This window comes from Takifugu rubripes, chromosome 2, assembly GCF_901000725.2.
Source record: "Takifugu rubripes chromosome 2, fTakRub1.2, whole genome shotgun sequence".
Lineage (NCBI taxonomy): Eukaryota > Metazoa > Chordata > Actinopteri > Tetraodontiformes > Tetraodontidae > Takifugu > Takifugu rubripes.
In genome coordinates this window covers 2,795,583-2,811,839 of record NC_042286.1, presented here as the reverse complement: position 1 = coordinate 2,811,839, position 16,257 = coordinate 2,795,583, and the positions used below count along the sequence as shown (strand labels likewise).

At 44.7% G+C, this 16,257-nt stretch overlaps 1 protein-coding gene across 2 annotated transcripts in view; it reads right to left on the bottom strand.

Moving 5' to 3' along the window:
• alk (ALK receptor tyrosine kinase) overlaps window positions 1-16,257 on the bottom strand; it is a 268,453-nt gene that overhangs the window by 22,586 nt on the left and 229,610 nt on the right. For both annotated transcript variants that reach the window (XM_029832749.1, XM_029832750.1), the window contains exons 10-15: window positions 16,054-16,148; window positions 12,207-12,308; window positions 5,183-5,348; window positions 3,776-3,923; window positions 1,154-1,264; window positions 50-191 (exon numbers count right to left, since the gene is read on the bottom strand). In XM_029832749.1, the coding sequence (XP_029688609.1) occupies window positions 50-191; window positions 1,154-1,264; window positions 3,776-3,923; window positions 5,183-5,348; window positions 12,207-12,308; window positions 16,054-16,148 (764 nt within the window). The remainder of the gene's footprint in view (window positions 1-49; window positions 192-1,153; window positions 1,265-3,775; window positions 3,924-5,182; window positions 5,349-12,206; window positions 12,309-16,053; window positions 16,149-16,257) is intronic.

The following is a 16,257-nucleotide window of genomic DNA, read 5'->3' as shown; positions in this document are numbered from 1 at the left end:
ACACTGATGTAGGTTCAACCCCCACATGCTGAAGCTGCGACGTGCGTACCTGCAGCGTACGATTTCCCATTGCGTCCTTGTTGGCCTAATTCATAGTCCATCTGCTCCAGCTGGGTTTCTGCCTGGCTGCTGTAGCCTCGACCACCTCCCCCAGCAGCGATGATGAGAGGAACGTACGCACCATTCTCCACCTGGGTTGTTATTGATAATAGATTTGATTACTTGCCTAATTTAATGGCACGGTCCATGCCACTTCATTATAGGAGCCATTAGCTAGTTAGCTTAGCTCAGAGGGTAGATAAACAATGTAGAGCAACTGAGAAATGTTCATCTTATATATGAAAAAGAGACTTTTGAGGGGGTGGAGAATCTCCTCAACACTAAAACTAAAATTGAGGGACTTAAAAATAAGGTCATGTTTTCTTCACATTGGGCTCAATTGCATAGAGGCTTGATTGTGTCTCTCACTGAGTCGCTTAGGACAAAACTAAATTCTAAAATATAAATGTAAACATTCTGTATCGTATTCTGCACCCTGCTAAAACAGGTGGGGACATGCTTGGTGATGTTCCGCTCTTTCCTATTTGAATGTTCCCACAATAGCTTGAACCTAATTACAAAAGGTTTGAATAAGTAATTATAATTAAATACTGTGGCTCTACCAGTTTGTGTCCACTTCTGACAGACCCAGAGGATGTGGGTGTGCCATGGTTTTAGCTTAGTACAATGTCATTGTTTTATTACTGATGGCAGCTACCAATATCATCTATCTTGACTAATGTGATGACAAAATGTCACCTTTCCACTAAGATACACACCATTTGGTTGTAGCCACAGAGACAGACAAAATAATAAAAAAGAAAAGATAGGCTGGAAACATCTGTATCGTCAGCTTTCAGCTGATAATGACACTGAAGCAGATAATGGGTGATGTATGGTGGCCTGCTTTGGAGAGGAATACAGAACGCTACAGTCCAGACAGGACATTTCGCTTTCAGGAAGAAATAAGCTTTTATAAACATTAGCATGAAGAGATTTGGAGCAGAATAAATGCAGAAATGTAGACATTTTATTTACTGCGAGCAGCCAGGAGAAACTGGAAATTACGGTTTATCAGATTTACCGGCCGTCCTTAAGTGCATCCAGTTCTTACCTTGAATACATAGGTGGCCCCTCCCCCTCCTCCTCCACCCCATTTCACTTGGGTTTTGTTCACCATCGGGCCGCTCTGTTCCTGGCAGATCTTATTCAGAATGTTGTTGGACTGCAGGAGAAAGATAAAAGTCAATTCAGGAATCACTGTTGCAACGGTGTTCGAGGCAATAAAGTGTCACTACAGTGAGCGAGAAGTGAACAGAAGAATCACAACTATCTAATCCCGACCATGGCGCAACAATTAGGTTAATGTATAGGTCACCTGTGCATTAAAGGACAACTCACTCTACACACTCTAATCACACACTCATAGTGACAATTTCGAATCCTCCATCGACATGATATCCATTCTTAGGAAAACCAGGGTAACTTGATACGGGAGAAAACGCTGTGCAAACCCTGGAGAACAGGCAAAGCCCAGAAACAACAATTAAACCTTTGTGGTTCCTGATCGCTAGACCACTCAAAAATGTATTAAACCAAATGAACATTCAAAACAAATTTGCCTGAATGCGGCCGTGGGACCTGCAAAGATTAACTGCCTTTTAAGGGTCAAACCAAAAACCGCAATATTATTGTAACACGTCTAAATCTGTACTGGACTCTGATGTTTGCATGTGCAGCTGATGAATCTAATTTACAAGCAGCTAATATGGGCTACGTGACACATCAGAGGGTGAGGGCTTAAATTTAGCAAAGTGGTGCTCGAAAAACCGCTTCGTCCCAAGGCTGCAAAGAGGCGGGTCTGGATCTGGTTACATAACCAGATCTAATGGTGCTTTTTTTGCTCTCTTAAAACCCATTTTGCATTGTTCTATAGAAGTCAGAGAAGACGGGACTGTTGTTGCCTACATGACCCGTTTTCAGATATGGCAAATCACTGCATCTACTCTTTGCATCATCCTGGAGCAGGGGTTCACGCTCTTCCTCCCCTCATTCTGTCTGAACCTTGCTCAGATGCCTCCAGTCACTCATCCCTCATTTAGCCCCCTCATGTGTTATGAAACCAAGCACCGAGGGGCGGGACGGTTCTGAGTGTGACTGGCAGGTAAAGAGGGGTAAAATGCGGTGCACTCAAGATGTTCTGGGAAAGTCTTCCTCGCTCAGCGTGTTCTGTCGTTGCCTCCCCTTTGCTTTAAATTTGAGTTTGTGTCAGAGGGAGAGAGAAGACAAAGAACTTGCGCGCTGAGGGATCGGTGTGTTTGTGTGGAAGAGCGGTATTTGTCAAGATGGCGGGGCATCATTTCCCTTGCCAGAGCGAAGGCTAGGTGTGAAAAAGTGTTCCGAAGCACAAATCACTTTCAGCGCCTTTGGAGAGACGGTCTCTGTCAGGACTAGGGGAAATAACAGGTACCTTAAATTACTTTCATTCCCACTTTGAATGATTCCAGCCCCTCCTTGCAGTGTGAGCACTTACCACACAATATAGATAAAAACCCATAACGGGCTGGTGCTGGCGAGTACCTCTGCATGCAAGGAGAACAATAGCTCCTGTTTTTTGAAGTGTAATTTTATTTGTCAATATCTCCGCTGTCACCGTGGCGATGTTAGCGCCGCGGCAACTGATTGCTCCGCGGAAATTGTATCACCTCGGAAAAATATCGCATAGAGCCTGCGAAAATAAAACCTGGATTGAAAAATCTGAAATTGAGCGATTGGAAACTATCGCAACGTTCCACACAATTCAGAGCGTGCCGGTTTTCCTCCTGAAAAACACAATATTACACTCCGCCAACTAATCCATATTCTTTGGAGCTTCTGCAGGGAGATGGGCCCGAGTTTTCGAACATTTAAATTGTGGATGATGGATGATTTTACTGCCAAGTGGGGGTTTAGTCGTAGCGCTACGAGCTGTGAGGGGAGGGAAGCGAGCCGTGCTGCCAGAGAAGTAACCCCAGAGCATCGTGAATCACAGACGGCTCTGGCGAAAGAGGAAGGATGCATCCTGAGACTGCAGGGACGCGGCTGCAAACATCACAGACACAAACCCTCGTCAGTAGATGTGCAGGTTTTCCCGAACGGGTCTGTGGAGGAGCCCTGGTAGCTTCAAAGGACCAGTGTGTTGGTGAGGTGGCGCCGCAAAAAGCTCATGTTTGGTTTGTCTCTTCGGGACTGACTGAAGAAACATGGCAGTTGATCAGTACACCAACAGAAAATTGGCTGGCGGCTCCATTAAAGGTCTGGAGTGTCGGAATTCACGGAAACAAGCAGTGTGGTCGCCAGCCAACTGAGCATCCCTCGCCACGCTCGCCGTAATTTCCTCTCTCCAGAGCGAGTGTTTAGCTTGTCTGTTCCACTCTGAAAGCAGTGGAGTACTGTGGCTCCGTGATCTCTGCAGATTTACGGCCTCATGCTGGGTTTTGCACCATTACACTCAAATTAATATATAACTGGGATCATTAGCTTCCATCATTCAATCTCACTAAATCCTAAAAACTAGACCTGGACTGTGATTGTAAGGATCCTGTAATCAAATGAGAATGTATTTCTTTAATTTTAAAACTTTAATTGTATTATACTGTACACAAGTGATGCACAAGGATCCTGGTCATTTAGTCACACATTGGTCAGCAGCAGGTTCGTATGTTACCGTACAAATTGCAATCAAAATTAGTCTTACACTTGGACAGGCGTCCTCTCCTTGCTGTCCGACAAGGATATAGAGGTCCTCGCCCTTCTTTAGCCAGAAGTCCCCTGTGAGGTAAACACCATGTGACCGGCTCATGACCAAGACGCTTCGACCTCCAGCGGCACCGTAGGCTGTGATTCTGTGATTCATCATAAATGCAGTGACACAAAACAGAGTCATTAGGTGGAAAAGTCAATCTAAGCTGCACCAGAACTCTAACATTGATACGCGCCCCTTTTCCACTGAAGAGGTTCCAGGGCTGGTTCGGAGCCAGTGGCTGACTTTGCAGTAATTCTTTGTTTTTCCACCACCTAAGCACTGGCCAACTGGTTCCAAACTGGTTCCAGGGAAGTACCAACAAGACAGGGGCCAGAGCTCAGAACTGATGATGCAGTGGGTCATATGGGCGAGGTTACAGCCCCAAAACATGATCAGCCAGTCACACGATCGCGTTTCACACTGATATAATGGTCTGACTTGGCTCTGCTTGGCCTATGGAAAAGCAAACTGGTTCTTGGTTGGAACCAGTTAAGCCCAGGCGCTGGCACCTGCACTGAATGAACACCAGGTACTTCTGGGTGGAAAAGCAGAGAACGAGTCCTCTTGTGATGTGTATTTTTTTCTTAATATAGAAAAAAAAAAACATAAAACTACTGTACTGCACATGGAAAGTCACCCACTTAAATGAAGGTATTCATTTACAAATGTTCCAGCTTTTGTGAGCTGCAGTATTACTCATCCATTGCGGTCATGTTAGATAAGGTGAGAGAAAATGAGCGAGTGCTGTCTTGTGCACAGAGGCTACCTCAGCTGTTTGCCTAATGACCTTTGGGAAATGCATAAGTGCACACTCATCTTTGCAGCCATGTGTCAGCTTCATTTACTAGCTTTGCCAGAGGTCTACGTAGCTAAGGTTCGCATGGAGACTCAAGCTGTTTCTGAATCGCCCACAGAAGCGCTACTCTTTTCTCTTTTTCCTCCAATAGACAACACATGGGCTCCCATTGAACTAAACAGTGTGTGTGTGTTGAGGCCTGCAGCCTTCAAAAATGAGTTTAAACCATCAAAATCAAATCCAAGTTAGAGATGCCATGTTTTATCATGAATGCCCAGAGGAGGAGTATTGATCTCAGGACAAGGTGGTGGATATTAATCCAACAAAAGCACCCAGTTTGAGGCAAGTCTGCTGGGGGTTTAGAGTGGATACAAAAACACTTCTTTCTTTTCTTCTTTCTTTCTTCTTTTCTTCTTTCTTTCTTCTATTTTTGGGAATAATGTGAGCATAAAATAGAGGTTTCTCATATATAGCCCAATAAAATAATACACGCTTTAATGAAACAAATGCATGTAGTTAGTTTTTTTTTTTTAAATACATGGAGACTTTCGTAACATCTGTACCTGTAGGTGCCACTTTCCTCAACCTTCCACTTCTGAATGCCTTTCAGTGGCCCCTGAGTGCCGACGGTCACGCTGATATTGTTTTTCCGGTAGGAATTGAGGCATTGAGTGGGAGTCGGGCCTTCAGGTCCCACGGCCCCACAGGTGTGAAAGATCCATTTTTTGGCTGTGTTTAACGAAAGTAAAGAATGAGAGAAAATCATGAGGCACTTCATAGAGAGCTGGAAATGGTCACATTCTTCATCCCACAGAGAAAAAGTTAAGGTGAGAAAGTGGCTGAGATTCATCCACCCACTCTTGGGTATAATACTTTTCTTTGTGTCCCATTTGTTCTCCTTCAGTATTCCCACAACTCCAGTTTAAATCGATACAACAGAAATATACAAATATGGAGATTGATGTCATAAATAGAGTAAACATGCAACAGAGCTGGAGCTATTACTGCCACTATCAAATCACAACCCTAGTAGGAGGATGGAGCGTCAGGATCACAGGTGACAACCATTCCTCCTCATTTTCTGTGTAATCCCAAGTGTTTGCCTTAATTGCCGTGAGAGGAGCTGCAATTAGCACAAGATTAGTCTTGTCAGATGGACGTGGCTGGACTTAATACTATGCTTCTGAACCCAGAATAAGAGCTTGACACCAGGATGGACACCAGAGAGTAAAGGAACCACCTCTCCGCTCAGCTGTGGACGCTGAGAGACCACTTCGTCAAATCAGACTCCATCTCAAGGATTTTTTTTATTTGAAAGTACACGACTGTGACACAAAGAAAGAAGTAAAGGGTGGCACTTAAAGTTACTCTACGCAGATGGATTTGTCCTAGAATCTCTCAATGACCTTAACTCACTGGCAAAGAAGAAAAAAAAGATGTTTCCCTCCTTATGGGTGAGAATTTGACAAGGTTCTCAGGCTCTTCTTAAATGAAACTGAGCCACACGATATTGAGGAAAACACTTGCTATGATCCTTCTGATAATGGGCCTCAGCCTGTGGCAAATGGGGTTCCGCATGCTTGAAGTGCTCAAAGCATCCTTTGAGAAGAAGAAAGAACTGGAGCTCAGAAACAGGACAGTTTGACTCGCTCGTCCTGTGGTGATAGGAATAGATTTCTCTTGTGCGGTGGTTCCCAACCTTTTCCTTTAACCCCCCCCAAAAAATCAAGCCAGCAGCAAAACAATCGACGCTGTATAGCTGCTAGCTTGCTAACGTGACGAGACCGAGCGGAAAAATTCAAGAAGTGTTGGTAAATAATGGCTTTATACATTTAAATACGGGCCAAAAAAAAAAAAAATCATTTAGTTTATAAAGAATTTTGACTACCCAACTGGGTGTGTTATTGGGTTTTTTAAAGTTTAATATGCCCAAAATGACTACTTTGATAACTTCTCAAGCTCAGAACAGAAAAGGTTGCAATCTCTGGTACCCTGCGGTATCGGGCACCCTGATCTCAGGTTGGGAACCACTGCTCTAGACTTTGGTCAGCAACTAACATCTAAAAAGAAGATTATTGAATGTGTTGGGAATACAATGACTCCACAACTGGAGCAGGAAAGCCCTCAACCCACCCCCCCAAAAGGTAGATTTCAATTCTCGTGGATTTCAGTGTTTCCAAAACGGCAAACAGCTGATAAAGAAAAATGGTATAAAAAAAAAAAAAGGTATAAAGAAAAATTCGGAAGCAGAGAAATGTAAAACTGCCTCCGTTTCATATGAAAGAAAACTCTGCCAGCGGTCTTTCAGGGGATCAGCCTCTTCCATCTCCAGAGCGTATCGGGTTTGATAATCCCGGTCTGTTCATCTTGCCGGATCCTCCCTGTGCCAGTTCACATGCAAGCACGTGCACCTAACAAACCAGTCATGAGGTAACTGAACAAAGAAAGATGATATGTGTTGGAGTCCTAAACAGCTCTGCCCTCGACTATATTACATGAAGTGATTTAATATTCTCGTTCCGGTCCAAGTCCTGCTCTGCTTTGCCATGGCTCTTTGCACAGGCATGTCTCTCCCTTCAGATGACTTTTGTTCGTTAAAATAAAAGCATGTTCGGCTCCTCGGTAGAGAAAAAAGAACTGGAAGGGTATGCCAAACTGGCAGGGAAGAAACCTAATGACAGAAGGACACAGTGACAGTAGGACAGGCAGCCAAATGCAAGGAATATAGTTGTTAACATGACTGGACTACTGCAGCAGCATGGGAAGCCTCCTGCTCACCCACGTCCTTCAGAAACCTCTGCCGGCCCCTCCTACCTGACAGACCTACTCCACCACAATACTCTTTCCTTCCATCATTTGCCCTCCCTCCTCTTCCTCTACTGGCGCCGCTCCCTAAAATGTCGGCCACTTTCCTCACCCTCCAAACCTTCCTCAAAACACAGCTCTTGAAATTTTAATCTCTACCTGCACTTTCTTGCTTGAGCAGCTTTTTAAAGTTGTTTTTATCTTCTTTATAGTGCCTAAAATGTACTATTAATAATAGGAGTAGTAGTTTTGTTCACCTTGTACAATAAATGTATGCGAATATATGTGTGTGTGTGTGTGTGTGTGTGTGAGAATGTGTGTGTAGCAGGATTGATTATAGAGACAGGGCAAATGTAGGTTAGGAGAAAAATGGGGAAGTGGGGATTGGCTGTAGAGGGTTGGTGTTGGGGGGTTATGCTAATGTGCGCGTCTTGGGTAAAGCCATTCTAATCTATGTATCCCTGGACTGGGTATGCTGATTTCACTCCCACTTCCTGTTCCTCAGCGCAGGAGCTTTATCTCCAACAACGGCGTGTGTCAAGGTCAAAAATGAGAGGGGACTTAAAGTTCACACGCGAGGATGACGCCGGGTTTCCGAAAGCGCTGATACAGACGAGCGTGTGACTGAGGGTGGAGGGGTCAAGGCACAAATATCTCACAAGCTGAATGAAAAGGAGAGCAGGCCCTCAAAGCTTTCTGTCCTCTGCGGTCCCCTGGAAATTCTGCATCGGGGGAGCCTGCAAGCTCCTTTAATGCATTACTGTACTCAGCATCTTTTGATGCTGCGATGAGTAATTGTTGTATACAAAGAGGCTGTTTCTGCTACAGGTCTCCTGGTCAACCAGTGGCTGGCCAGGGCTCACGGCAGGAAGGTTTTGCACCAAGGCCTGTGAAGCAGACTGTAATTTTCCATTCGGTTGTTAAAATAAGTTAGAATGTCCATAAAACAGTCAGTGACAGCATATGTTTCAAACTGTAAGATCGCAGGATGGTTAGAAGGTTATAAAAGAAAGGCAACCTTCCACCTTGAGGCTTGGTGAAATGAACACATTATGCTGCTGCAGACAAGGAGTGACTTCACATTTTTAGCTTGTATATTACCGGTTAATGGCGCCATTAATGTTTGACAGCAGTTTATGTGAGATACAACACTCATAATTCATGAATTTTTCTTCTCGATTGGACTATGACAGTAGATTCCCTCCTCCTCTCTCAGCAAGAGTGAGAGAAGGAGGCACCGATTTTGGTTGAGGCCCTTGTGAATATCTGTGAAATATATGGAATCAGCTTTTGCTAACATGAAAACTAATAGAGAATCTTTACTATATTCCTACCCTATGACCCTGAAATGGTCTGTTTTAAAACTATAGACCCTAATAAAGATTATTAACTGATTAATTCATTCATCGTACACTGTAAAGAAAATCAGTCAATGAATTAAATCACTCTGGAGACTTTAACCCCAGTAGTTGATGTTGGAATGTGAAATACATCACAAATATTGTTTTGTACCTTCTGTTCCTTGTCTTTTGGGGCTGATATTAAACTCTAATCCTCCTCATAATGATTATTATCATATGCACTATGGTCATCGGTGCACAAATGAATGCTCGGAATTATATTCCAGGTACTTTATATGTATGTGGATATAAGCAACTTTCTGTGCCGGTTCCATTTCCTTCTAAGCATACAAAGATAGCAGCGTTATCCTTATCCAGTGACACTTGTCCTCGATAGGCTGGTGATTAAAAAGATGGATCAAGGCTGGCACATCATGAAATACTCTGAATGCTAAGCACAAAGCTTACAGAACACAAGAGCCCAATTAATTAGAAAAGCCAATTTGGTGTGGCACTGCTCGTTATCTGTCTCATATCTGTCTTACTGAGTAATATTCCCCTTGCAAAACTTAAAGTAACATCATCTAGCCGACTGTTTGCTGCAGGCCAGTGTTTATCAACTAAAGAAGAACTCACATCTACACTCTGCACCTAATTAGCGAGCATGTAATGGCCAAAACCCCCGTTCTAGCATTGAAATTTCAGGAGCTGACATCTGCGGCCAATGAATATTAAGAGTCAGTGGAACTGATTCAATTAGCATCCCCTCATGTCTTTCATCCGAAGCCAGTTTTCTTATTTCCCCGTGGCCGTATGTGGATCAGGTTGGATTGCTCCAGCAGACTGGTTTGCGAGGCTAACGCTATCTTCCATCCCGAATCACGTGTCCGCTCCATTTTCGTAACTCCCACCTACTAACGATGCTGTGGGAACTCTCTCGAGCACCCAATTTGTCAATAAACCAAACACACTTTTGGGCACACGGGCCCGTTCATGTGAATCTGGAATGATGGGATTTGGCAGCAAGCGTGTTAACGTGAATCGGCAGCGCGCTGTTGCGCCGGGCTCTAATCAAAGAGACGTCACCTGAGGTTAACAGCTGCATATTTCAGAGCCTTTTAAAGATGCATGATGGAGAAAGCCCACACACAGATGCATGAGACGCACTCCCTTTTGTAACCAGACAGCTAAAGACACGTGTCGGCTGATGCTCAGCACAACAAGCATGTCAGAAATGATGTGCACTTTAATACCTAAGCGCATCTCTTTCAACACCCCCCTCCCCCGACATGTGCCCCTTGGATCTTGCCATCTACCCACAGCGGCTGGATTCATTCACAAAAGGGAGATTAGGCAACAGCATGTAATTTAAATTATGACTTTAATTTCATAAATGCACAGACAGCATGAAGATCTAATGGGTAATGCTGCATTACTGTAGGAAAAGGAAGAAAAGCAGGACCTGAGGTTCCAAAATGGGAGCTTTTCTTCAAATTTATTTATAATTTCAGGGGAGATAAAACCTTTATAAATGCCTGGGATTTCATTTTCAATACCACCATCCACCAAAACTTGCTTGTCCACCATCCACTGACCAAAAGTGGAGAAAAAACATAAAACCAAAACTCCCACCGGTTTCCGTCGAGGTTCACATTCTTACTCCTTCCTCAGGCGAAACTGATGAGTTTACGGAGAGAGGCAGGAAGGGTTAGCGGTGGGAAATCGAAACATCTTGGGCCGGAATAGCAGGGCATCAATGGCAAAATAGAAAGATTAAAAAACAAACAAACAGCGGAAGCTGTAAAGAAAAATGTGCCAGAGGAGGAAACTGGTGGACAGATTCGAGATCAGACGGAACCATGACGCAGCAGCAGACAGGTTTTAAATGGGGGGAAGCACAGACGAAAAGCGGCGTGAAGGGAGAGAAGGGGCAGGCGTGTTGACGGGGTTAATTATTAAGCATGCTGGGAGGAGAACGGACCATTTTTTGAATGGCAGGCCTGCCCAGTTAAAGCCCGCTCCGCGACATCCTGCAGATGTCAGCTCAGGAACGGGAGAGCCCAGATGCTCGGCAAATGTTAACCGCTCCTCTCTGCCTTGTGAATCGCGGCGGTGCACGTTAGCTCAACTTTTTGACCGCCTGAGTTAATATCTATGATAATCACGGCTGTAATACTGGGATTTTAATATATTTCCTTTCCGTCTTTCTCTTGGGAAGTCTGCAGGAGTAGACAGTCTTACTTGGGAAAGCACCCTAATATAACCTTTTATTCCTTCTGCCCTCGGAGCTAAATTCTTGTAGCAAAATAGATTAAAGTCTTTTGCTATAATATTGCACATAAAATGTCAAGTGATAAGATTCTCTCTTTTCAGAAGGTTCTCTTCATCAGGATTCTCTTCACGAATGAGGTGGCTGGCGGTTGCTCTGTTAACCAGACTTGGGTGCATTATAAAATCATGTTAGCGGCTTAAACATTAATATCTGATCTTTAACTGTCCCACGCCGACCATGAAGGGGCAAAAATGAAAGCACAGTGCTCGGCGCTGCATGGAGACATGCAGAGATCAAAGACATGCGGCTTGACAAGCAGCTGCATGAAAAGATCCCCCCCAAAATGACCCTATTAAAGGTCCGAGTCCGTTGATTGGTGCATCTTTTCCAAGGTTAGGCTGGGAGACACAGTGTGCCCTTAAACAAAAACCAGGACTGGAGAAGCAGGAAATCAATGAGCCAGATATCCACATTACTAAAGTGCTTCCCAGTGACTCACAAAGTTCACAAAGGACAAACGTTGGACTGACTAAATTAATTTCTTGGATGTTCCAGGCTGGAATCACATCATCATTGCTTAGTGACTGCATTCACCACACTCCACGGGAGGAAGAGATAAAGCTTCACAGGCCTTTAATGAGAGTCAAAGACAATGTTCTTCTGCTTAATGCAGGATGTTCTGATTTCTAAAGAGCTGTTTTCTGAATACACCTTATTACCAATGTTAGATCAGTAAATCTTGAATCCACTTAATTTGCTGTAGTTTGGAAACAGACAAACTATGTGGTAGTTTACACAGTATCTGGGTACTTTTGTAAAGGATCTGTTGCTTGTTGCCTATTAACTGCCCTCAAACTTGCAGCTCCCCCCTTGACAACAGCCAGTGGAGGTGAACAGGAATTAGGTGGTGGCGCCTGCTGCCAGTAGGTGGCGCACTTCCTTCCTTGTCGATAGCCCATTCAAATTCAGTCCTTTGTGACCAAATCAGGCTCACTCAGTTAGAGCTTAAAAAGCCAAAGTAAAAAAAACATACCAACTTAAAGTGAATTAAACAAGGAAACTGACAATGCTCATCTTAAAAAAGGCAGCATGAGTCTCCGCTGTGAAAAAAACCCTCTTAGGACAGTCAAACAAGCAACGATGTACTGATTACTTCTTTAAGACGCTCACCTTTATCCGGCAAGGGGCTTCCCATGGACGACATCGTGGTGACGGTCGGTTTAAAGGGGAGCCGCGTGGCGCTGGTGGCCACCGGAGGAAACTCACCATTGGCTGAAATGAGAAAGAGTCATCGCACGTATGAAACGGTCACCTTTCTCATTCGTACCATCGACGTCTACAGAAAAAGATGCCCCCCCCCTCCCCCCACTCCTCCCCCAGCTGTACCGTGGGCACAAACATCCACAGTTGCGCCTCCGGTAGACCCTCGTTCTCTCTCACGTTCCTCTGCTTCCTATCAGATGGGTCTCAGTGGGCACTGCTCGTCTGTTAATGCAGTTTCACAACACCCGGCAACACCTTGCGCTGAGCTCTTGACCCCCCGCCGTCCGTGTTGCGGAAGCCGCCCACAGAGGCATTGCTGCCTCCTCAGCTTTCCAATGAGAGGAAAAGCTGCTTTCGCTCAGCCTGCAACAACACCGACGACAACCTCCTGGATCATCTTTGCAGGTTCTGGAGGCAAACGGTTGTGAGCCGCATGTGGAATAATCACTTAGTTTTGAGGCCGATTAGCATTCTGTACAATAAGGGAGGTTGAGGGATCAGCGGTGCCGCTCCAGGCTGCAAGCAGCCGTGATTTAAAGGTTTGCGTCTGCGGCTTTGTTGAATTACTTTGCGTTGGATGAAGAGCAGGTGGTGTTTTGAAACGTCGCAGAAGAGGCGAAGCAGAATTCCAAGCAGGAGGTTCCTAATTGTGATGAGGCAATGAGTTATTTATTCAGTCTAATTTGCCTGCTTGGTGGAAACGATGACTACTTTCCCCGACATCCTTCAGAAGAGGGTTCAGGGGAATAAGATTAGATTCTTCATCTTCATTTCTATAATCATTTTACTGGGAAAAATGTAAAAAAAAAGCCTCCCTCGTCCCCACTCTGGCTGCTCTGTCATCACTTGGTGGGGGCTCGGTGATTACCACAATATGGCGGGGGCCTCCCTGAACAGATGAAAGATTTGGAATGCTGCTGTGTGAAGGAGTTCCAATTTCTCCACCAAAAAAGGGGTCGAATTTGTCCTATTAGGGTGACACAAAGATCATTCCATGTCAGAGTTGAAACTAAACAGTGAATGAATGAATTTATATCTTTAAAAGGAGAATCCAAATGATTCTGCTGCTATTAGTAAGCTCACAAATTTAGCTGGAGAAAATCAATAGCTCATTCGTTATCCCTGTAATCTCCCCACTGTGGGAGCTCTGACACCGATTTGATAGGCAGATCTACTGCCCCCCCCGACTAGACGTATGTGGCTGCCATGGATTAGACCATAGGTAGGAGTACCATTCCCAGCAATTAGCCTCATCTGCATAACAAGTTCAGAACCTTTTACATCTGAAACACAGTTGCTAATGAGAAGCCCTGCATTATTTATTCGGAGCAACATGCTACATCGGAGCATTTGTATGCTGCCGCAACAGGAGGAGGACTCGGCGGGTCCACCACATGGCAGCAGGAACTAGAGGGCAGGGCCATGACCGACATGGTTGTCAGTGTTCATTAGCAGCAGGTTTCGAGATGCCGGCAGCCGCTCGCACAGGGACGGGGCACCCAAAATATCAGAGATAGCCAGGGCTCCACGCTTATCACACTTATAGTCTCAACGCAGGATTCAGATGCTGTTTTGATGTAGAAAATGAGCGTTGAGCGTTTCGTCCAAGGGTGACAGTGGCTTTAATGAACTGGGACGTCGGGTTCTTTATAATAAATGCTCAATTATCAATGGACACGACCCTGAGAAGAACCGAGGCTCGGATTTGTGGTGTCAGGCGTGACTATAGCGAGGTGATTATTGTCGTAAAAACAAGTCATTATAATGTAATCTGAGCGAAATATCAGCAGTATTGATAAAAGACTGGGAGGTGCAGTCAGGATGGTAAAATTCAGCTTTTCGCACGTTCTCATCTGGCAACACTATTTTCTGCTTCGACTGTTGGTTCCATTACAACAGACTGCACCAGGAAGATGGACCGTGAGTCACTGTAAGACTCCTGCAGCCACCTCCGCCACCTCCTCACCAGCTGTCACCCCGGCCTTTGCTGCTTACTGTTCCCGTCTACCTCCGCTCCAGTCAGTGATTGTCGGATTCAAGGCCAAAATGAGCATTTACCCAGTTTACACCAGAAACCTCTCCCTATCCACTGTAACGTATTAATATAAATACTCGCAAAAAGCTCATAATTCTTCTCTTATCTGCTTATTTCTAGGTGGTTTATGGCGATTAAGTTGCATCACTTTTGTTATTTTAAAGTGTGAAATAATTCCCAGCTTTGGGATTCTCAACATCTCTTGTTATTCTAAAAGCTTCCAGCATGAAAGCTTCTGTGCAATCTACCTAATCTGATGAATTCGGCAAAAAGAGGCTGCTCGGGCCAACACCTGAAGGGCAATAGATGCAACATCAGGCAGAACATCCCTGCCAAAATCTACATGTGCACTCCATCCATGGTGCGTAGGCATGTACGGCTGATCCACCGCATAATGTGTGCGCGGCCTGTTTTCATGCTGCAACACACACACAGGGGATGCTCTAGGCAGCGCTCGTCCCCATCATTCATCCCGATCACACTTGGAAATGACGCCTTTTGCGGCGCTTCGCCATCCTCCATCAGTTTGATTGATAGTCAATAAAATGTGACTGTGTCAAAGGCGGCGGTAGATAACGGATCCCTGGTCCTAAATGAAGGGACTCTCCGTCCAGAGACAGACGAGAGGATTCTTCGCTGTTGCTACCCAAGCGCCGCTGCTCCAGAGGACATAAAACACAACCACTTTGCAGTTATCTTCTATGAAATGCCATCTCGCATACAGGGGCGCTGACCCGGTCGCCGCGCCCGCATCCGTGGCGGCGGCGGCGACTCTGCCTTTAGCTCGGACAAACACCGATATCTCACGTCACGTCGAGCCCACAAACTTTAGATTAAATCTGCAGTTTATAAATATCCTGAAGACATCGCCAGCAGGTCAAAATGCAATTTTCATGCTATTTTTTTTGCACTGGTGACATACATTTCTTTTTAAAAAGACTAACAAATAACTCATAATAGTGCATATAATTGAAATGAAAAAAATAAATTAGCATATATATTGTGTGTGTTAGCATTGACAGTCCCAGGACCGCTCTACATCAACACAAACACATTTTTAGATAAAATAATAAACACCCATCACGCTGACAGGTGGACGTGTCAGCGAGGGACACTGCACCATGACCGGAGCATTGTAATTTCCCCATTCAAGTCGGGAGAAATTGTTATTCCTGTCAGAACACTGACAGGTTCCTCCTCAGAGGTCCACCTAACCTTTCATTCACCTGATGTTGGAGTCTTTGTTACACCTCCGTTTTTTCCCCCCGCTTTTTTCTATCTCTGTGAGAAATCATGATAAAGCAACCCAATAATCACAAACGAATTCCACATAACTAATGTGAGGTTTGACCTTTAACAGCCTGCGAAAATGCGGTAAGGTAAGCCCTTAATCAGAAAGCTGTATATGAAAGATTTTATCTCTCGTGGCATTTCTCAAAGAGAAATGTTCTCAAAGAGAATGTGCCAAGCAGAGCAGGCGGATATCGTATATTAATGTCTGCTTAGTATCCCATTTCATAGGCTTCACCTGCCAGCTTCATTTGGAGGAATAACAAAACTGCTGTGGAGAGAGAAAAAAGGAGTCTCCTCTTCATTGATCATTGTTTTTCTCCCATTATGTTTGTCATATTTAATAAATCTGCCGATTGGTCAAGCGGCAATAATTCAAGGCCTGATGCAGTCACAGAGGTAACAACATTTACATTTCAGTATACTCACAAGCCAGGAAGCAATCCATGCTAAAAGAGATGTTGTCGAGGGAGATTGATGAACCCGGTCCAGGTCCATTTTCAGTGCTGAACTGCAGCCAGAACCTGCAACGGGACACATCTGTGTTAACTGGCTCACAAGCTGTGGCTGATGCGATCACATCCACCTCAAATATTTAAGAAAAAACCCCACTCCGGATGTTTTGAGTTGTTG